Source organism: Lynx canadensis, chromosome D2 (assembly GCF_007474595.2).
Source record: "Lynx canadensis isolate LIC74 chromosome D2, mLynCan4.pri.v2, whole genome shotgun sequence".
Classification (NCBI taxonomy): domain Eukaryota; kingdom Metazoa; phylum Chordata; class Mammalia; order Carnivora; family Felidae; genus Lynx; species Lynx canadensis.
In genome coordinates this window covers 77,973,626-77,997,077 of record NC_044313.2, presented here as the reverse complement: position 1 = coordinate 77,997,077, position 23,452 = coordinate 77,973,626, and the positions used below count along the sequence as shown (strand labels likewise).

At 40.2% G+C, this 23,452-nt stretch overlaps 1 protein-coding gene across 5 annotated transcripts in view; it reads left to right on the top strand.

Annotated features, from left to right (window-relative positions):
• LOC115527635 (zinc finger protein 37A-like) overlaps positions 1-22,081 on the top strand; it is a 123,873-nt gene extending 101,792 nt beyond the window's left edge. For 3 of the 5 annotated variants that reach the window (XM_032595231.2, XM_036064313.1, XM_036064314.1), the window contains 3 exons: positions 3,965-4,091; positions 4,380-4,469; positions 17,003-19,127. In XM_032595231.2, the coding sequence (XP_032451122.1) occupies positions 3,965-4,091; positions 4,380-4,469; positions 17,003-18,456 (1,671 nt within the window). In that variant the 3' untranslated portion in view covers positions 18,457-19,127. Of the gene's footprint in view, positions 1-3,964; positions 4,092-4,379; positions 4,470-17,002; positions 19,394-20,744 lie in introns of those variants that run through there. The other 2 variants (XM_032595233.1, XM_032595232.1) reach the window with 2 other exon arrangements.
• Positions 22,082-23,452: the final 1,371 nt, after the last annotated feature.

Genomic DNA, 23,452 nt, shown 5'->3' with positions numbered 1-23,452 from the left:
AATTGCAGGGGACTTTCACACTCCACTTACAGAAATGGATAGATCATCTAGATACACGGTCAATAAAGAAACAAGGGCCCTGAATGATACATTGGATCAGATGGACTTGACATATATTTAGAACTCTGCATCCCAAAGCAACAGAATATACTTTCTTCTCGAGTGCACATGGAACATTCTCCAAGATAGATCATATACTGGGTCACAAAACAGCCCTTCATAAGTATACAAGAATTGAAATTATACCATGCATACTTTCAGACCACAATGCTATGAAGCTTGAAATCAACCACAGGAAAAAGTCTGGAAAACCTCCAGAAGCATGGAGGTTAAAGAACACCCTACTAAAGAATGAGTGGGTCAACCAGGCAATTAGAGAAGGAATTAAAAAATATATGGAAACAAACGAAAATGAAAATACAACAATCCAAACACTTTGGGATGCAGCGAAGGCACTCCTGAGAGGAAAATACATTGCAATCCAGGCCTATCTCAGGAAACAAGAAAAATCCCAAATACGAAATCTAACAGCACACCTAAAGGAAATAGAAGCAGAACAGCAAAGGCAGCCTAAACCCAGCGGAAGAAGAGAGATAATAAAGATCAGAGCAGAAATAATATAGAATCTAAAAAAACTGTAGAGCAGATCAATGAAACCAAGAGTTGGTTTTTTGAAAAAATAAACAAAATTGACAAACCTCTAGCCAGGCTTCTCAAAAAGAAAAGGGAGATGACCCAAATAGATAAAATCATGAATGAAAATGGAATGATTACAACCAATCCCTCAGAGATACAAACAATTATCAGGGAATACTATGAAAAATTATATGCCAGGGGCGCCTGGGTGGCGCAGTCGGTTAAGCGTCCGACTTCAGCCAGGTCACGATCTCGCGGTCCGTGAGTTCGAGCCCCGCGTTGGGCTCTGTGCTGACTGCTCAGAGCCTGGAGCCTGTTTCCGATTCTGTGTCTCCCTCTCTCTCTGCCCCTCCCCCGTTCATGCTCTGTCTCTCTCTGTCCCAAAAATAAATAAACGTTGAAAAAAAAAATTAAAAAAAAAGAGTCCAGGACCAGATGGCTTCCCAGGGGAGTTCTACCAGACATTTAAAGCAGAGATAATACCTATCCTTCTCAAGCTATTCCAAGAAATAGACAGGGAAGGAAAACTTCCAGACTCATTCTATGAAGCCAATATTACTTTGATTCCCAAACCAGACAGAGACCCAGTAAAAAAAGAGAACTACAGGCCAATATCCCTGATGAATATGGACGCAAAAATTCTCAATAAGATAGTAGCAAATTGAATTCAACAGCATATAAAAAGAATTATTCACCATGATCAAGTGAGATTCATTTCTGGGATGCAGGGCTGGTTCAACATTTCGCAAATCAATCAACGTGATACATCACCTTAATAAAAGAAAAGATAAGAACCATATGATCCTGTCAACCGATGCAGAAAAGGCCTTTGACAAAATTCAGCACCCGTTCTTAATAAAAACCCTTGAGAAAGTCGGGATAGAAGGAACATACTTAAACATCATAAAAGCCATTTATGAAAAGCCCACAGCTAACATCATCCTCAATGGGGAAAAACTGAGAGCTTTTTCCCTGAGATCAGGAACACGACAGGGATGCCCACTCTCACCGCTGTTGTTTAACATAGTGTTGGAAGTTCTAGCATCAGCAATCAGACAACAAAAGGAAATCAAAGGCATCAAAATTGGCAAAGATGAAGTCAAGCTTTCACTTTTTGCAGATGACATGATACTATACATGGAAAATCCGATAGACTCCACCAAAAGTCTGCTAGAACTGATACATGAATTTAGCAAAGTTGCAGGATACAAAATCAATGTACAGAAATCAGTTGCATTCTTATACACTAATAATGAAGCCACAGAAAGACAAATAAAGAAACTGATCCCATTCACAATTGCACCAAGAAGCATAAAATACCTAGGAATAAATCTAACCAAAGATGTAAAAGATCTGTATGCTGAAAACTATAGAAAGCTTATGAAGGTAATTGAAGAAGATATAAAGAAATGGAAAGACATTCTCTGCTCATGGATTGGAAGAATAAATATTGTCAAAATGTCAATACTACCCAAAGCTACCTACACATTCAATGCAATCCCAATCAAAATTGTACCAGCATTCTTCTCGAAACTAGAACAAGCAATCCTAAAATTCATATGGAACCACAAAAGGCCCCGAATAGCCAAAGTAATTTTGAAGAAGAAGACCAAAGCAGGAGGCATCACAATCCCAGACTTTAGCCTCTACTACAAAGCTGTAATCATCGAGACAGCATGGTATTGGCACAAAAACAGACACATAGACCAATGGAATAGAATAGAAACCCCAGAACTAGACCCACAAACGTATGGCCAACTCATCTTTGACAAGGCAGGAAAGAACATCCAATGGAAAAAAGACAGTCTCTTTAACAAATGGTGCTGGGAGAACTGGACAGCAACATGCAGAAGGTTGAAACTAGACCACTTTCTCACACCATTCACAAAAATAAACTCAAAATGGATAAAGGACCTGAATGTGAGACAGGAAACCATCAAAACCCTAGAAGAGAAAGCAGGAAAAGACCTCTCTGACCTCAGCCGTAGCAATCTCTTACTCGACACATCCCCAAAGGCAAGAGAATTAAAAGCAAAAATGAACTATTGGGACCTCATGAAGATAAAAAGCTTCTGCACAGCAAAGGAAACAACCAACAAAACTAGAAGGCAACCAACGGAATGGGAAAAGATATTTGCAAATGACATATCGGACGAAGGGCTAGTATCCAAAATCTGTAAAGAGCTCACCAAACTCCACACCCGTAAAACAAATAACCCAGGGAAGAAATGGGCAGAAACCATGAATAGATACTTCTCTAAAGAAGACATCCGGATGGCCAACAGGCACATGGAAAGATGCTCAACGTCGCTCCTCATCAGGGAAATACAAATCAAAACCACACTCAGGTATCACCTCACGCCAGTCAGAGTCGCCAAAATGAACAAATCAGGAGACTATAGATGCTGGAGAGGATGTGGAGAAACGGGAACCCTCTTGCACTGTTGGTGGGAATGCAAATTGGTGCAGCCACCCTGGAAAACAGTGTGGAGGTTCCTCAGAAAATTAAAAATAGACCTACCCTATGACCCAGCAATAGCAGTGCTAGGAATTTACCCAAGGGATACAGGAGTACTGATGCATAGGGGCACTTGTACCCCAATGTTTATAGCAGCACTCTCAACAATAGCCAAATTATGGAAAGAGCCTAAATGTCCATCAACTGATGAATGGATAAAGAAATTAAGAAATTGTGGTTTATATACACAATGGAGTACTACAGGGCAATGAGAAAGAATGAAATATGGCCCTTTGTAGCAACATGGATGGAACTGGAGAGTGTGATGCTAAGTGAAATAAGCCATACAGAGAAAGACAGATACCATATGTTTTCACTCTTACGTGGATCCTGAGAAACTTGACAGAAACCCATGGGGGAGGGGAAGGAAAAAAAAAAAGAGGTTAGAGTGGGAGAGAGCCAAAGCATAAGAGACTGTTAAAAACTGAGAACAAACTGAGGGTTGATGGGGGGTGGGAGGGAGGAGAGGGTGGGTGATGGGTATTGGGGAGGGTACCTTTTGGGATGAGTACTGGGTGTTTTATGGAAACCATTTTGACAATAAATTTCATATATTGAAAAAAATAAAAATTAAAAAAATAATAAATTGATTTGTCAGTGGTATTTCTACTCTAATCTCTTTTTTACTCGCAAAGTCTAACACAAAACAAGGTATATATATATATATATATAGTAGACATTAGTAACATTATCTGGTCAGTTTTCAATAGGAAAACATGTAAGAATTTGTCTTTGAACATCTTTTTTTTTTTTTTTTTTCATATTTCCTGATTCTGACTGCTTTAGACTAAGCACAATGTGCTTTTGCAGGGATTATTGTCATTCGGGGATGTGACTGTGGGCTTCACTGAGGAGGAGTGGCAGCGCCTGGACCCTGCTCAGAGGACCCTGTACAGGGACGTGATGCTGGAGAACTACAGCCACCTTGTCGCAGTGGGTAGGTAGTGCTTGTTTCGCAGGCAGGCCTCCAGTATGTGTGCCTGTTTTGTATTTACAGAAACCTGTAGAGTTTTTGTAGACTACAATAATATTTAGCTTTGGAATTTGGAGGCCAAGGGTGGTTTATCCCTTTTGGTTGTCACAAGGAATTTGTTTCCCTGTGTCCCGTAACAGGGATTAAATTAAATTTTTTTTATTGTGTAGTCTTTGAGTTATACTGTCGTCCACCTTGAGGAGTCCTGAAACTCACCCAGTTTGTCCCACGTCATATGATTCTTATTCACAGGGTTATCCATTCCTAAACCAGAAGTGATCCTCAAGTTGGAACAAGGAGAGGAGCCATGGATATTAGACTCCCCAGGCCAGAGTGACCCAGGTGAGTCCGTCAGTGTGAGTCAGTTGTAGTTTAGGAGGAAATTAGATGATAAAGCATTAGTTGAGAGCTTAAGGTCATTGAAATGGTCTTTGAAGTGGTCTTCAGGAATCACTTTTTAGAGGCTCTGATGAGCCTTTGGAAGTGGCATGTTGACTTGACTCAAATGTTCAGTGTCCCTGAATCACCCAGAATCTCCCAGTGTCACTTCTGTGTACGAAAGAAATAATTATATTGAGTTAAGTGCACACATCTTAAGATATACTTTCTATATATGCTATATATGTGTATGTGGACCATATGTATGTTCTTTGTGTGTGTATATATAGTATCTGGCTTCTTTGGTTCAGTATTATGTCTTTGAGAAACATTCATGTTGTGTGTATGATTAGTTTATTGCTGTATATTGCTGTGTAGCATTCCATCGTGACTATCCCAGAGTTTATCTCTTTATTTTTATACTACATATTAAGGATACATATTCGTTTTGAAACCTATTTGGTTTGAGTTTTAAAGCATTTAAGCATCAATATAAATAGTCTTGTGTGTGTCTTTTGGAGGAAAAATTGTTTTTAAATCTTTGAAATCATATCCTATATATCTATATTTATATTTATCTATTTATATATTAAACGTTCATTCATTTATTTTGAGAGAGAGAGAGCATTCATGTGAGCAGGGGAGGGGCAGAGAGAGAGGGAGAGAGAGAATCCCCAGCAGGCTGCATGCTGTCAGCACAGAGCCCAACACGAGGCTCGATTTCACATGTCATGGTCTCACAGGTCATGAACTCACAAGACCTGAGCTGAAAGCAAGAGTTGAATGCTCACTGGACTCAGCCACCCAGGTGCCCCTAAACTCTTAATGTCTGTTAGATGTGTGACCAGAAACAGGCTTGCTGGGTACAGAGTATCTACATATTTAGCTTTATCAGTATTTTTTAAACAGTTTTCCAAAGTGGTTGTACTATGTCATATTGCTACTAGCAATGTGTGAGAGTTTTAATTGCAGTTCATCATTCACTTGGTATTGTCAGCCTAATTAATTTGCTATTCTAGTTATTGTGTTGTGCTATCTTGTTCGGTTTTAATTCCCATTTCTCTGCTGACTCATGATGTTGTGCATCCTTTCATATGTTTGTTGGCTTTTTGGATTTCCTTTAGCAAAGTAACTGTTGACATCTTTTGTCGATATTATTTTATTGGGTTATTGGTCTTACTGAATTCTAGAATTTTTAAAATATATTTTGAATATAAATTTTTGGCAGATGTATGTAGTTACTGAAATCTTTTCTGAGTTATGACTTGTCTTAGTCTCTTGATGACTTCTGAATATGGTTACAAAGACTGTCTTTTCCCCTGCTGAATTGTGGTTTTATCTTTGTCATTTATTGAGTGACCATATATTTGTGGTTTTCTTTCTGGACTTCTGATTTGTTCTACTGGCTGATTTATCCTTCTTTACGACAATACCACTGCTTTTTATTTTTATAACTTAATTATAAGTTATGACATCTGGCAGTGTTAGCCTTCTGGATTGGCTATTTTCTTTTTTTTAATTAAAAAAAATTTTTTTTAATTTATTTATTGTTGAGAGAGCACGAGCAAGGTGGGGCAGAGAGAGAGAGGGAGAGAGAGAGACTGTCTCTCTAGACAGAATCTGAAGCAGGCTCCAGGCTCTGAGCTGTCAGCCTAGAGCCCGATCAGGGCCCAAACCCATGAATGGTGAGATCATGACCTCAGCAGAAGTCGGATGCTTAACCGACAGAGCCACTCAAGCACTCCTGTGTTGGCTATTTTCTTCAGGGTTCCTTGGCTATAACATGAATACAGAAAGTTGCCAAGAACATCTTTTTGGCTTTAGTTTTATTTATTTATGTATTTATTTATTTTTATTTATTTTGAGTTATATAGAGACAGCACGAATAGGGGAGGGGCAGAGAGAGAGGAGATCTTATTCCAAGCAGACTCTGCGCTGCCAGTGCAGAGCCCGACCTGGGGCTTGAACTCACAGAACTGTGAGATCATGACCTGAGCTGACACCCAAGAGTCAGACACTTAACTGACTCAGCCACCCAGACGCACCCATTGTTTTTTAGTTTTCTATTAGATTTATGTATTTAGTTTTTAAGAACATCTTTTTTTTTTTTAATGCTTTTTTTTGTTTGTTTGAGAGAGAGAGAGTGTCCGTGCTAGTGGGGGAGGGACAGAGAGACAAAGAGACACAGAATCTGAAGCAGGCTCCAGGCTCTAAGCTGTTAGCACAGAGCCTGACACAGTTCGAACTCCCAAACTGTGGGATCATGACTTGAGCTGAAGTCGGACATTTAACCAACTGAACCACCCAGGTGCCCCAAGAACATGTTTAGTCTACAAAATATATTAAAATAATTTTTGTGATGCCAGATATTATGGATAATGCATTGCTACTATGAGCTTTTGCATTTTCATATACATGTTAAAAGCACCTTGTCAATTTGTACAAGTACACACACACTCCCTACACCTACCTTTTTAGGGCTTCTATTGGGATTGCATTGCTCATTTTGGATAAAATTGACATGTTCATAATACTGAGTTTTCCAATCCATGACCATGGTATGACTCTATTTAACTCTTCTTTAATTTCTTTCTGGTTTTTTAGTTTTCAGTTTAGTAGTTTTTCCCATCCTTCATTAAATATATTCTTTGTTTTTTTAAGTTTTATTTGTTTAAGTAGTCTTTACACCAAGTGTGGGGCTTGAGCTTACAACCCCAAGATCAAGAGTCACATGCTCCTCTGACTGAGCCAGTCAGGTGCCCTTTAGTAAATATATTCTTAAATATTTTTATGTTTTCTTATACTGTTTTCATTTTTAACCTTATGCTATTCATACTATTTTATTCTCCAGTTGTTTAATGCTAACATATAGAAAAACAGTTGATACTTGCACCCTGGCTTTGTATCCTGCAACTTTGCTAAATTTACTGATTTTGGTAGTTATATAGATTTTTAAAAATTTCATAGGTAAACAATTGTGTTCTCTAGGAATAAAGACAAGTTTACTTCTCCTTCCTAATGTTTATACATTTTTTTTTCTTAGCCTGTTGTACTGGTTGAGAATGCCAGTGATGTGATGTATAGAAGTGATGAAGGTGAACATTTTTGTCTTGTTCTTGACTTCAGGGAGAAACTGTTGGGTGTATTATTATTAATTTTGACTTTAGCTGAAGGATTTCTATAAATGTCTTTTATCATTTTGAAGTTCTATTCCTAATTTGCTAGGAGATTTTTTTTTTTTTTTTAGATCATGACTGAGTATTGAATTTTGTCAAATGCTTTTTCTGCATGTATTGAGATAGTCATACTTATTTCATATTTATTATGTTAATATGGTGAGTGATCTTGATTGATTTTCAAATGTTAAACCAACCTGATATGTTTGAAATACATTCATCTTCATCATAATGTATTTTGCTGTTATAATCACTGAGTTTGGCTTTTCACTATTTTGTATAGGGTTTCTCTGTGTGCATGTGTTCATGAGAGCTGTTATCCTGTAATTGTCCTCATCGTAATCTTTTCAGGTTTTGGGTTGAAGACTGTACTACCTTCATAAGATGAGTTGGGCGGTGTTTCATACTTTTCTATGTATGATATTATGTGAGATTATGTTATTTTTTTTTAATGTTTGAAAGGTTTCACCTATGAAGCCATTGGGTCTGAAGTTATCTCTTGGTGGAGATTGTAAATTTCAGACTGTTAAATTTTTAGTATTTGTCTTTGTTAATTTTACCGTAAATACAATATACAAGTATTGGTACGAGTATCTGGATTAGAGCAGATGAATTATTATTTATGTAAAGCAAAGTAACAATTTTGTGGTTCTGGTGTACCTCGATTTCTTACTCTCGGAGCAATAAGAAAAACCAGGGGTCTTGCACATACATGCAGAATTGGTATTTTGGGTGCAGAACACCGATAAAATGAATCTGGGTGCTTGCATAGAGGAGAGAGGTAGTTGTCCCCCTACCCTTTTTAAAGCAGAGAGGGGAACCTTTGCTCCCTTAGAAAGGAGCCCAAGTTCACACTCTAATCCTTTGAACTATGAGTAAATTTCTTCAGGGAAAAAGACGGTCATTATCTCCAGCTATGTGTGTATGCATGTATGTATGTATGTACTTTTTAAGTTCATTTATTTATTTTGAGAGGCAGGGGAGGTGCAGAGAGGGAGGATCCCAAGCAGTCTCCACACTGTCAGCGCAGAGCCCCACATGGGACTTCAACTCATGAACCATGAGATCATGACCTGAGCCAAAGCTGCGAGTTGGACGTTTAACTGACTGAGCCACCCAGGCGCCCCTGTCTCCAGCTGTATACCCAGGATGGCATCAGGGTCCCAGGTCCAGCATGCCCACTGAACTGTAAATCTCTCTAGAGTGTGTCCCTATCTCATTAGTCATTAATTACTTTCCAAACTTCATTCTTGCACCTTAAGCTCCAAGTTTTATTGAGATTTGCTCAAAAAGTCCTAACTGTTCAGTAACATAAAATTTATTTTCCCTACAGTCCCACAGTACCATTCGTTTTATTTCTGACTTCTGGCCAGTTTTTCTGTGTACGTGCCATTCTTCATTTTGTTTTAGTTTTGAAACAGGTTTGTATGCTGAAAGCTAGATGCTCTTCACGTTTTTCCATTCACCTTTTACCTGGCCCGAGGTGGTAAACCAGGTGCGGCAGCATTTATTGATATTTTGTACAGACTGTGCCTTGGTCTGTGTGGAAGAAGTCTGTGGCACGCTCTGTGGTCCATACAGCCGTGGCCAGCCAGTTAAAACTGACTTGAATGCCTTCCAGGCTGAGGCAGGGTCATGAAGCATTTCAGCTCAAGGCAGGAAAAGATTCTGTCCCTCTTTTTAACAGAACACCTGCACTGTAGGTGACACTGCTCACAGAGTGCATGTCTGGGGTCTGTTCAGCACCAGGTGTTTGCTCACATACTTGAGTGTTTCTGATAACCACCCCTGGGTGCAGATCACACTTCAGTTTCAAGTTTATGCCACGCACACACACACACACACACACACACACACACACACAATCTCAGAGGGTATACTGGGAAATAAAAATTTTGCAGTTGTTAGTACCACCTGCCCCCGCTGCCTCCATCATGGCTTCTCACTGTCTGGTAAGCTTTAGACCCCCACCCCAGTACCAGTCTAAATATTTGGTTTTGTCTTCTTTTCAGACAGTCAGTTCCAAACAGTCCTGCTTGTCCATGACGCCATTTCGTCCATCCCGTTCTCTGTGGTATGCATGGTACCCGCAGGTGCTCCGAGCTGCTGTCTTGTGACACCAAGCAGGGATGGGGGAAGCAGCTGCCAACTTCACTGCCAGGGATTCGCTGCAGTTTGTAGTTGGGTTGAAGAGCGCGGGCGGCAGTTAGCGGGAGCAGCAGAGGCATTGGTCCTCTGGGAGGAGAACTCCGAGAGCAGGTCTGACAGCCCTGTCCCCATGCTGCTATAAAGGTTCGCTTTCCAGGTGCCAGAGAGTTTGCTTTCCTTCCGTCATTACAAAGTCCGCGTGCCTTATTGGAAACTGCAGCCTCACAGTCTTTCCAGCCATCCTCCACTCTTAGCCAGACCTTGCATCTGGAAGGGCCAGGTACAAGGGAGACCACAGCCCTGTAACAGAAGCGTTTTCATACAACTTAGAATTAATTCTGATGCTTGAAACTGTTTTTTGGCTGTGTTCTGGCCTGGAGTCGCTGTCAGGGAAAAGAGATCCATCATGCGCACGTGAACGGTCAGGGTGAGATGTTGAATTTGCAAAAGAGGTCCGTGTACTACCCGCCCCCATATTCACCCTTTTTCCCCTAATCGTATCCAGGAAATAGCCTGGAGACCATCCCTTTTGAGGACAGCTGCCTTTAATAGACTGCTTTGCTAAGGTGTGTGTGCCAAGAAAGAGGTGAGGGAAATAGACTCATTCTTGCTCATTATTGAAAAGTCACAGTAGTGAGATATCCTCTAAAGGAGTTTAAAATTGAGATCGATTCCCTGTCCCAGAATGGATGCTCCCTACCCCCCACCTTGCACCTTCCACCTTCCACAGGAACATGAGCTAAGAGCACAGTCAGCTCCTGTAGTCTGGGCGGTGCAGGCCCCGGCCCCAGAAGTAGCCCTCTCCACGATTCTGCCAGGATTCACCGTGTTTCCACAGCCCACAGTGCCTCAGGGTGGCTTTCAACATTGTCATGGTCAGAGTCCTGCCACTACACAGAGGGACCACACCTGCTTTCACACCTGCCTGGCAGAGCTGAAGGACACAGCAGAGCAGCAGCTAGGAGAGAGCTCTGTGACTCCATCAAGGCCTTTCTTGCTGGGTTTTATTTTAAAAAGTCTTTTTTGGGGGCGCCTGGGTGTCTCCGTTGAATGTCCAACTTAGGCTCAGGTCATGATCTCGTGGTTCAAGAGTTTGAGCCCCGCTTCGGGCTCTGTGCTGACAGCTCAAAGCCTGGAGCCTGCTTTGGATTCTCTGTCTCCCTCTCTTTGTCTCCCTCCCCCACTTGCAAGTGCGTTCTCTCTCTCTCTCTCTCTCAAAAATAAATAAACATTAAAAAAATGAATAAAATAGAAAGTCTTTTTCACCTTGCCAGTGGTAGATTCCAAGTTGATCCACTCAAAAATGGGTTCAACAGGCTAGAGACCCATTATCACTCTCCAGTAAATCAGGCATCACATTTTAACAAGAGCTCATTAGCAAGTTCAAAATGATTTTTCCAAAAGGCAGCTAGTTCCCAAAGTGTCTCTCTGTCTGGACAGGCCCTCCCTAGTTCTGTTCTCCTTCTGCACACAGCCCTCCCTTAGACAGATCATCAGTCTTGCAGACTTGTTCTGTCTCCAGTACTGTAAGATTCTACACATGGACACTAAATCCTCACCCACAGACACTTCTTCCCTTGATAGGGACGACTGTCTCTGGGACTTACACCAAGTTGTTTTCTGCCACATCTTTGGACGTAGTAGCCACAAGACAATACAGAGATGTTTTTAAAAATTCCCCCTTTTTTTGCTTAGTGCAAAATTCGCACCTACTCCTGGAAGCTAAATTCAGCATTGGGTGTTGGCTGGGGCAGAGCTGGGGCTGCAGGGCTGCCATGGAAATCTTTTGAGGAACCCCCCCCCCCCCACCGCCTTTTAAAAGTTCTTCTTTGATCCACGGTTCATGGCTTGCTTAGAAGGGAGTTGCTTCTAAAATCATTCTTTTGTAGCTATCCTTCAGGTCTTGAGTTCTGATTTAATACAGACAAGATTCTTTGTGTGATTGCAGTGGCTTGAAAGTTGTTGATGTTGTCTGTTTGTACTTGAGAAGGATATATGTTCTACAATTGTTTCGTGTAGTGTTTTATAATGGTCTTCTGGTCTTCAGGTCGTCTGTATCCTGATTGTCTTTTGTCAGCCACTCTGTCAGTTACTAAGTAAGGTGTTTTAAAATCTCCAAGTATGATATTTCTTGAAGCTGTATTATTAGGCAGACAGAAATTTACGATTGTTATGTCTCACCTTTTAATGGACTCTTGAACCACTATGTGGTGCCTGTCTCCGTATACGCAGTGATGCTCTTCCTTCGAGTCCATTTCTGGTATTAACATCGCCACACCAGCTTTCTTTTCTTTAGAGTTTGTAGGATATATTCTGTTTCATCCTTTACTGCCAGCCTTACCACACTCTAGTTGTTGTTAAATCTAGTCTGACATTGTAAGTTTCTTGTTTAGACTGTTCAGTCCATTTATGTTTACTGGTATAATTGGGCTTAAGCCTGCAGTCCTATTTCGTGTCTTTATGTACCATTTCTTCTTTCTTCTGTTATTTCTCCTTTCACAACTCCTTTTGGGTTTTTTAATTATTACTTTATTTTGCCTCTATTAGCTTTTTTTAGTTATATAGTCTTTTATATAGACTAGTTATATAGTCTTTTAAAAAATTATTAGCCTTTTAGGGGTTACACTGTATGTAACAATATGCATTCTGTTAGGGCAGAACTGGAGAGACGAGTGGATGCCGGCTGTGTGGAGATGTTCAGTCGTGGGAGCTGTATGAGAGCTTCTTGATCATGAGTGCAAATAAACCAGAGATGTGGGCTCGTGGCTGAATCCTGGGGCACCATGAGGTTTAGAAGTGATGACGATGAGGACTGAGCAGTGGGGACGGTGGGGGAGTCTGTGAGGATGGAGTAAATTTGAGAGAAGGTGATACTCTGGAGGCCAGAGAAGAATTTCAAGGAGAAGTAAAGGACCTCAGGCTTGAAGACAGAAACATAAAGTTGGCATTTTAACCTTGACTTCTTAGAAACAGGAAGAGCTAAGACCTGCCAGTCAAACCCCACTTTGAAAGAACAAGCAGAAAGCTTAACTGTCAACAACAGAACAAGTGAAGGGTTGCCAAGAGCAGGGAAAAACGGGGTGGAGGTGTGTGCCCAGCTGCCACGTCCGAAGGTGTGACCTCGGATCGTCGAACCTCATCTTACAGAACAGGAGGAAGGACTTTTAGGATGCTGGTAGATCTCTGTAGTTTCTTTGTGAGAAGCAGAGGGCTGGAGCGGACTCCACACTGGGGGCTGGATGAGGACTCGCACACACAAGCTCTGTTGGAAAGATGCAGGCCATCTGTGAAGTGGTAGAAAGTGCAGAAGACTTTGATACTTGAAACAAACCGAAGACTTCTCTCGGTTGGTTGGAGACCGTAGTAAAGATTGAGAGCATGCAGTGCCCTTGTTAAGAAACATAACATGAGATGGATTCAAAGTTATTATGAGAAACAGGAGAAGACAGGACAAGCAAGTGGCAGATGAAAATTCACTTGAAAATGTTATCGTGTAATGTCTGAATATTGTCACTAGTTTTTAATATAAATTAACAATGAAACATGGTTTCTGGTGTACGAGAACATAAGAGAGGCAGGTAATTCATTCTGAAGGAGATAGACCACAGGAAGGTGTGTTATGAACTGTGTTATATCATAGGAAATAATTCTATGTTATTATATCATAGGAAATAATTCTATGTTATATCATAGGAAATAATTGAAAAAAAAGAATAAAATCACTGCAGTAATCAAAATACAATTAAAAAAAAAAAAAACAGAGGTAGAAAAGATATTGCAGGGGTGCCTGGCCGGCTCACTCGGTGGAACAGAAGATGCTTGATCGCAGGGTTGTAAGTTAAGCCCCATGTTGGGTGTAGACATTACATAAAAATCTAGGAAAAACAAAAAGATATTGCTGAAAATAAGTAGGAAACATGGAGGTTGTAAATGAGAAACCTAAACAGAAAACAAGGTGTGGAAAGAGTGCCTGACATTGAGTAATGGCTTCTTGTGTTCATCACATGTTTTATATTGCCAAGAGAAGCTCATCGACTACTTCAGCCTACTTCTCGTTCCATGTCTGCCCGTCAGGAAATTAATTCCTGGTCATATAGTTAGGTAATTATAGTTTATAGAGGCTTCTCTTCCTATCAGTATTTTGATCCTCCAAAGAGAAAGATCTTGGTTTCACTTCTTAAAAATCTAGTATTACACATTAATGATTTTGCTTGACCGTGGAGCCACATAGAGCCAGATTTTCATAATAATGCAGAAAGCCATTACCACAAATTCTTTACAAACTTACATGCCAGCTCATCAATCATGTAAGATTTGTTAGATTCTGATTTATTCTGTGTACACTGACATAGAGACTGAAAAAAACCGTGTCTATTATCATCCTTGTTTCTTCTTATCAGAAGTAGCACACACTCATTTTAAAATTTACTATGGAGTGTGAAAGCCAATCCCGTGTCATCTCCCTCAGATGAACAGGACATTTTTGATGGGGTTTATATGGATGTGTTAATAGCATTTAAATACTTATTTTCATTATAAACTAACATTAATTATTAATGTCATAATATTAAATACATTATTCTATACATGCTTTTTAAAAAGTTTTCAGTGACATTTTACCATATTCGCTGTTTTTTTTACAGAAGTTTTTTTTTTTTTAAGTTTATTTATTTATTTTGATAGCATGAGTGGGAGAGGGGCAGAGAAAGGGGAAGAGAGAGAATCCCAAGCAGGTTCTGCACTGTCAGGGGCTCAAACCCAACAAACCATGAGATCGTGATCTGAGCCAAAATCAGACGTTTAACTGACTGAGCCACCCAGGTGCCCCAGAACTATTTTTAAAAGTACAGACGTTAAACCACTAAACCTTTCAGTATGATGCCTAAAATTTGTGTTTGGTAAAGCTGTGCAGTTAATTCTGATAAAAACCGTTTGTTAAATACCATTGACTTCATATCTGTTCAGTGTTGAAAGAAAATCATAGGTAGAGTTATGGCTGCCAGAAACATAGTTGAATGAAAATCAGAGCTGCATGAAATATTTAAAAATTTAGTATTTGGGGTGCCTGGGGAGCACAGTCGATTGGGTGTTCAACTCTCGATTTTGGCTTAGGTCATCTAGTGGTTCGTGGGATTGAGCCCCTTGTCAGGCTCTGCGGTGATGTCACAGAGCCTGCTTAGGATTCTTTCTCTCCCTTTCTCTCTGACCCTCCCCTGTTCACACACACTGTCTCTCAAAATAAATGAATAAACATTTTAAAAAAAAATTAGTGTTTAACAAAGACAGTGTTACCGCAGTGTAGTTCATGTTTGTGGTAAAGTAAATTATACAAACAGATTTTTTTTTAACTTTTTATTTTAATCACCCAGTGCTTATCACGACAGGTGCACTCCTTAATCCCCATCCCCTATTTTACCCATCCCCCTACCCACCTCTCCTCTGGTGACCATCAGTTTGTTCTCTATAGTTAAGAATCTGTTTCTTGGTTTCTTTCCCTTTTTTCCCCCCTTTGCTTGTTTGTTGTGTTTCTTAAATTCCACATACAAGTGAAATCATACAGTATTTGTCTTTCTCTGACTGGCTTATTTCACTTACCGTTACATTCTCTAGCTCCATCCATGTTGTTGCAAATGGCATGATTTTATTCTTTTTGATGGCTGAGTAATATTCCGGTGTGTGTGTGTGTGTGTGTGTGTGTGTGTGTGTGTGTGTGTGTATACACACATACCACATCCTCTTTATCCATTCATCTATCGATGGACACTTGGGCTGCTTTCATATCTTAGCTATTGTAAATAATGCTGCTATAAACATTGGGGTGCATGTATCCCTTTGAATTAGTATTTTTGTATTCTTTGGGTAGGTACCCAGTACTGTGAGTGCGGGATCATAGGGTAGTTCTATTTTTAACTCTTTTGAGGAATCTCCATACTGCTTTCCGCAGTGGCTGTACCAGGTTGCATTCCCACCAACAGTGCATGAGGGTTCCTTTCTCTCCACATCATCACCAATACCTGTTGTTTTATGTATTTTTTATTTTAGCCATTCTGACAGGTGTGAGGTGATATCTCATTGTGGTTTTGATTTGCATTTCCCTGACGATGAGTGATGTTGGGCATCTTTTCATGTATCTGTTGACCATCTATCCGTATGTTTTCTTTGGAGAAATGTTTGTTTATGTTTTAGGTCTTTTTTTTTTTTAACAAATGAGGCTGAAAATTATGGGGAGATTTGGGAAGGCAACTTTTTAAAAACATTATTGGACTGTAAACTAACGGAGTGAAAGAATATAAGATTATGAATGAGAATGAGCAATTTATAAGGGACAAACATCTGGGCTTACCAGAGTAAAATATATTCATTCTAGATTTGTAAATTGACAGCTTGATTCTAAGCTGAATCCGGATATAACTGATATGTTCTCTTCAGTGTGATACCATTGTAAAAAATATTGTCAGTTCTTAGGTTGTTGGACTCAATAGTATTATTATGGGTTTTGTACAGTATCGTATGATATATCATTACAAATATAGTATTGTAGGTAGCAGAGGAGTAAAGGTGAGCATGCATAACCAAAAAAATATTAAAGTAAAGGTAAATGACAGTTTTAGGACCAGGTTTAGAATTGTAGGTTTTCATGTTTTGCAAAGATATAGAAGTGTGTGTGTGTGTGTGTGTGTGTGTGTGTGTGTATGCAGGATTGAAGACTAATGTTAAATCAGGTGAGATTTGGTTGGGGGAAAGCCAGAAAGCATTGGAAGAGGGTTTGATGGTTCACTATTGAACAACTCAGATGGAATAAAGGAAAATATCTATAAATCAGAAAAGAGCTGTAAATCTGATCCTGTGGCAAGGCTGGCTTGACCACTCATTGATTTTGCTATTGTGTTGTATGTTTTTATTGCTAGTGATTTAGAGCTAGTAACAGAATTAGATACTAGAGATTGGGTTATAGTACTGTTCTCTTTTGAATTAGAGTTCTTAGAAATTTGATTTGTTGCTGTTGTGTAGAATGGAAGAGAGAGATGAGACTGGAAATGTGTATACTGTTGTCATAATCTAGATGTGAGAAGATAATGACCTAAACTTACCCACTCCCCAAAACCTAACTAATTCTGTTTCTCCTAATTTTCCTGTCAACTAATCTTCCTTGTCACTCTATTTATATTTCAGAATTAATTAATAGCAGTAGAAACTATTCAAGAAAGAAGTTCAATGAGTTTAACAAAGGTAGAAATTGGCTCCATAATGATAAGCATGAAGGAATTTATTCTGAAGAGAAACTTTATAAATATAATAAAAACGGGAATGGCCTCCATCTTAATGAAGATTTTGTTCACCGTCAGAAAATTCAAATTTTGGAGCAACCTTTTGAATACAGTGAATGTAGGAAAGCTTTCCATGAGAATTCACTCTTTGTTGTACATAAGAAAACTTACACAGGAAAGAACTCCTGTGAACACACTGATTATGGGAAGATCTTCTGTGATATGTCATCCCTCATGGCTCATCAGAGAACACATCCAAGAGAGAATCAGTATGAATTTAATGAATGTGGAGAAAATTTCTTTGAGGAATCCATTCTCTTTGAGCATCAGAGTGTTCAGCCTTTCAGCCAGAAGTCAAACCTCATTCCAGTTCAGAGAAGCCACTCAATTGACAATGTGATTGAATATAATGAATGTAGAACGTTTTTCAGTGAAAAGCTAGTCTTTGGTGTACAACAGAGAACACGCACAGGAGAAAAACCTTATGAGTGTCATGATTGTGGGAAAACCTTCAACCAGAAGTCAGCCCACACAAGACATCAGAGAACACACACAGGGGAAAAATCTTGTGAATGTCAGGAATGTGGGAAAACTTTCTACAAGAATTCAGACCTCATTAAACACCAGAGAATTCACACAGGGGAGAAACCTTTTGAATGTCAGGAATGCGGGAAATCCTTCAGTGAAAAGTCAACCCTCACTCAACATCGAAGAACACACACAGGGGAGAAACCGTATGAATGTCGTGAATGTGGGAAAGCCTTCTCGTTCAAGTCAGTCCTTACTGTACATCAGAAAACACACACAGGGGAGAAGCCCTACGAGTGTTATGAATGTAGGAAAGCCTTTCTTAGAAAATCAGACCTCATTAAACATCGAAGAACTCACACAGGGGAGAAACCTTATGAATGTAATGAATGTGGGAAATCCTTCTCTGAGAAGTCAACGCTTACCAAACATCTGAGAACTCACACAGGTGAGAAACCCTATGAATGTATTGAATGTGGGAAATTTTTCTGCTACTACTCGGGTTTCACAGAACATCAGAGAAGACACACAGGGGAGAAACCTTTTGGATGTAATGAATGTGGGAAAAACTTCCGTCAGAAGTCAGCCCTAATTGTTCATCAGAGAACTCACATAAGACAGAAACCCTATGAATGTAATGAATGTGGGAAATCATTCTGTGTAAAGTCAAAACTCATTGCACATCATAGAACACACACAGGGGAAAAACCCTATGAATGTAATGTATGTGGAAAATCATTTTATGTGAAGTCAAAACTCACTGTACATCAACGAACACATTTGGGGAGAAACCCTATAAATGTAATAAATGGGGGAAATCACTCTGGGTGAAGTCAAGATTTTATAGAAAAAGAATGCAAAAGGGGAGAAAAGTCTGTTGCTGTAATGATTTTGAAAACATCTTAGGTCTAAAGTCAGTTCTCACAATACAGCAGAGAACTTATAGAGGGGAGAGAATAATATGAAGCTATTGAATATAGAAAACTTTAGTGCTGGAATTTGAACCATAGAATATATCAGAAATCTCAGAGTGGAGAACACCTTATCAGCAAATCACCCAAAGCCACACCTCACAAGTTAGAAACCTCTATTAATGTTCATAGGGTAGAAAATACTTGATCCACAGGCTATAGAACATGCACAGATTATAGGAAGCTATAGGAAAGCATTGTGCTATTTTATTAGTTGTGTTTAGCATCTCAGTGGATATCGTAGTTTCTAGACAAAATACATTATTTCAAATGTGTGGGAGCTTTAAGTTAAAATCTAAGCTTATGCATCAGATATTTTGAATTGAAGGATCTCTGGCAATTTAAGGTGGAGGATGGTTTTCATTTAGAAATAGCTTTGTATTTTTGTTGAGATGCAATTTGGCCCATTGCCGGGCTTGTTATTCCCCACTGTTTAAGGTATTAGATGTGAAAACACAGCACGCTGGGACCAGCAGTTGGAAGCAAGTCAGAGGCTCATGCATCTGCAGAAGAAGAGAAGATTTTTAGCAAGAGGACCCACCAGGAGGACTTTCGGATGCCCAGGTAGAGAGAGAGGTTCTGGATTGTTGGCTCATGGACGGGCAGCTTGCCAGCAGGATGTGTTCATGCTTCTGGGGCAGACTGTTGAGAGCAGCTCATCCTGGCCTAGGGGGTCAGAGGGGAAAGGTGGGTTGCTGCACGCACAACTTAGTGGAGGCAGTAGAAGTGAGCGTGCATGAAGCATAGGTGGTCTCTTCCCTGGCAGGCGTTTCCGTTTGTCTCAGTGTCACCCTGCTGGGGTGACTTGTCATACCCCACTCTGTCTCTCCACATACTTAATACTTTCATAGGTGATGTAACAATTTCCAAAAAACGTAATAGTCACATACAAAAATGTATTCTTTGGAGCGCCAGGGTGGCTCATTTGGTTAAGCATTCCACTCTTGATTTTGGTTCGGGTTGTGATCTCATGGTTTGGGAATTTGAGCCCCATGTTAGGCACCATGCTGAGAGCACAGAGCCTGCTTGGGATTATCTCTCTCAGCCTGTCTCTCTCTCTCTCTCTCTCTCTCTCTTTCTCTCTCCCCTCTCTCAATAAACATTTAAAAATGCATTCTTAAATATAAAGCTTTAAAAAAGCACAAGTAAAAATAAGTAAATTAAAAAGCACAAGTAGATTCCAGTGCTGGGTAGTAACTTGTAGCAGGTCGGTGCCCTAATGAGAACAACTAGAGAAACATCACAAAAAGCATCTGTTTCAATGCAGCTTGTTGCTGCAGGAGCAAAGAGGACTAAAGGTAAAATTCAGGAGAGGAGTGAGTCACAGAAAGTTCCCCAGGCAAAATGCACCTGTTTCCCCTGGGAGCATTTGCCAGCTTTGGGCACAGAGGAACCTGAGTCCTGAACTTGGCCCAGGTAGAGGGTGAAGCTCGTAGCGAGAGGGCAGAGACCAGAAGCCAGCAGAACTTTCAGCATTCAAGGCTGGAGTGAAAATTTCTTCAACATTAGAGGTTTAAGCCTCATAGCTAGTTTCTCAAATTTTTAGAAGATTGACTCAGGACAGGAAGGAGCCTGAAAAGCTAGGCCGAAAGCCGATTTTATTCAGGACAGAAAAAATGATTGGAATTCAGTTCCAAAAAATGATTGGAACTGTTAGTAGGATGGGCCGTTGGCGAGCACAGCATGCTATCAGTAAAGGTAAAGTCATACCAGAGGTCAGTTGTACAAATGATACCTGATATTAAAAAAAAACCAAAACTGCCCAGAAAGAAAACTCTGAGTACAGATGCTTTCACTGCAGTTATTCCAAATATTTAAGAAGGAAATAATAGGAAGCTCCCATGACCTTTTCCAGAGAATGGAAGATGGAACTTTTCTAATTCATTTTGGGGGCATGGTACAACCTTGATATCAAAACCTGTAAAAGACATTTCAGGAAAGTAAAGTTACCAATATTTTATGAATTAAGGTGCATAATCTTAAATTAAAAAAAAAAATCCAGTCATGTCCATGGACCAAGTAATGTTTATTAGGGGAATCAAAGGATTTACTATTTAAAATTAAATCGATTTGGCCAGTTCTTCTTCCTCTCACGTTCTCCCTTCTCCCTTGTGCTTTCTGTGTTTCTCTTCTGCCTTCCATTCCTAGAGTGGAAGTCAGAACAGGCCTGCCACAAGGGATGAGAAAGGTGTGGTGATGTGCACACTTGCATCAGACGTGTTGAATGCAACTGGAAGAGATGATCATCGTGGCTAAAGTGTCAATAACATTGAGCAGATGAGAAAATGTGCTGAGGATGATGAGAGCCAGATCAGAGAAGGTTTTCATGAAAATGGAGAGGGGAAAGTTAGAAAATCCCGGGGTGTTGGATTGGAATGTAACTCACAGAAATGTGTGTGTGTGTGGTGTGTGTGTGAGATGGATCTGTCTGCTGAGAGGGCCTACACACAATGACACCCCAGGAGCAGTGTGCACACCAAATGCCAGGTTACTAATGTCTAAATGCTGTCCTCCACCAAAAAAGGGACTGTCTCCAGAGTGATGGCTGGTTTCAGGTAAAAGATGGGGAGAAATACACGATGAACCTGAATCATCTTACCTGCCAGACAGTAAAAAAATGTTCAAATAATCATGGAGTCAAAAGAACCACCTTGGTCAGGTTCCACTGGCCAGATTTGAGACAGTTTGAACATAGCGTCAGAATCATTAATTCCCATTAATAAAATGGGAGTCCATTAATGTATAGTGATGTAGATAAATTTGTAAATTCATAAAGGAGAAGGGAAGACTTGTACAGAAGAATGCCAGTTAATAAATGTAGGGAGAATAATGGACATAGAAAAACACCATTGGGCAACCATTGGAGGGGCAGTTGATTCAGGAGGTAGTTGTCAGCATAGACTAGAGTCTGTGAGTAGAGCTTTGATGAAGAACAGGATATGGCATAATCTTCAGATATCTCCCCACAAAATACCCATCAGCTGCAGAGGTGAAAGGGTGATTTTGTGATTAAACCTGGCAGACACCGGCATGATCAGGCAATCAAAGTTCACCTCACCAGTGGGGTAGGACAGGTCAGCATGATGTGTCCCCTGATGAGATGCACTGAGAAGAGGCAGCATCATTTGTGTGGTATTTTCGCCAAGAAAGCACGACCTGTAGGATGCCTGGATAGCTTAGTGAGTTAGGTGTCCCAACTCTTGATCTCAGCTCAGGTCTTGATCTCAGGGTCATGAGTTTAAACCCTGTGTTGGGCTCCACACTGGGTGTAGAGTCTACTTAAAAAAGAAAAGAAAGCTTGACCTATGTTTATTTAGGAGGAAACATCAGGTGAATCCATATGAATGGTTATTTTAGTGAATGCAAAGCCTATAGTTTTTTATTATGTGAAAGATACGAAAAAGACTGAGAGGCTGTTTCAGATTAGAGGTGACTGGAGATAATTTTAAAATAAAAATGAGGGGCGCCTGGGTGGTGCAGTCGGTTAAGCGTCCGACTTCAGCCAGGTCACGATCTCGCGGTCCGTGAGTTCGAGCCCCGCATCGGGCTCTGGGCTGATGGCTCAGAGCCTGGAGCCTGTTTCCGATTCTGTGTCTCCCTCTCTCTCTGCCCCTCCCCTGTTCATGCTTTGTCTCTCTCTGTCCCCCCAAAAAATAAATAAACGTTGAAAAAAAAATTAAAAAAAAAAATAAAATAAAATAAAAATGAAGACCAGACATTGGTAGAACAGTTGGCAAAATTCAGTGTATGGATTGGATGGTCGTGTTTATCAATGTTTGTTTCCTGATGTGGATGATTGCTGGGTGGTTCTATAGGTTAGTGCCTTTGGGGAGAATACACACTGGAATATGTAGAGGTAATGGAGCCTCATGGCTGCAGCTTGCTTTAATTTTTTTTAATGTTTATTTTTGAGAGCGAGACTGAGTGGGGAAGGGGCAGAGACAGAGAGAGGGAGGCACAGAATCCGAAGCAGGCTCCAGGCTCTGAGCTGTCAGCACAGAGCCCTACACGGGGCTCGAACTCACAGACCAGGAGATCGTGACCTGAGCCGAAGTTGGACGCTTAACCAACTAAGCCACCCAGGTGCCTCTGCAGCTTATTTTTAAATGCTTTAGACAAAGGCTGAGAGAGAGAGCGCGCGCGCACGTGCCTGCGTGCACGCATGCGCACACAGCGCAAAGGACTGCTGGAGGAGATGCAGTGCGGTTAGGAGAATCTGACTGAGGGGGATATGGGAGTTTTTTGGTACTGCACTTGTGACTTTTTTAAGTGTGAAGTCATTTCAGAATAAATATTTACAAGTTTAAGGTAGTTGATGTAACCTACCACATTAGTAGAAAAAATAAGTGAAGCCATTTGATTATTTCAATAGATGCAGAAAACGTATTTGGTAAAAACTTTTCTTTCATGGTTAAAAACCAACAAAACTAGGAACGGAAGGAAAGTTCATCAAACACAAAAGGAAACCAACATACAGCAAATATTATACTAAATAAATAAATATTGACCTATATCTTCCTGACATTAATGAGATAAGAATGCTTGTTACCACTTCTGTTTCACATATGACTGAAGGCTCTAGCTCGTCAGTAAGGCAAAAAGGAAGAAAGTTTAAGGCCTAAAACTTGGAAGATTGAAGTGCCAACTCATTATTGGTAGGTGGTATCACTGCATGGAAAAGTGAAAAAAACTTATGGAGAAGTTACTAAAAATGGTGAATTAGCAAACTCACTGTGTAAAAAACTACAAATAGAAAACAAGTGATAGCAGGACAGTTGTATCCACCCAGGATACGGTAGCAGAGACCAGATCTACCTACCTGCCTTAAAAAAAAAACTGAAAAAGGAAACCGATAA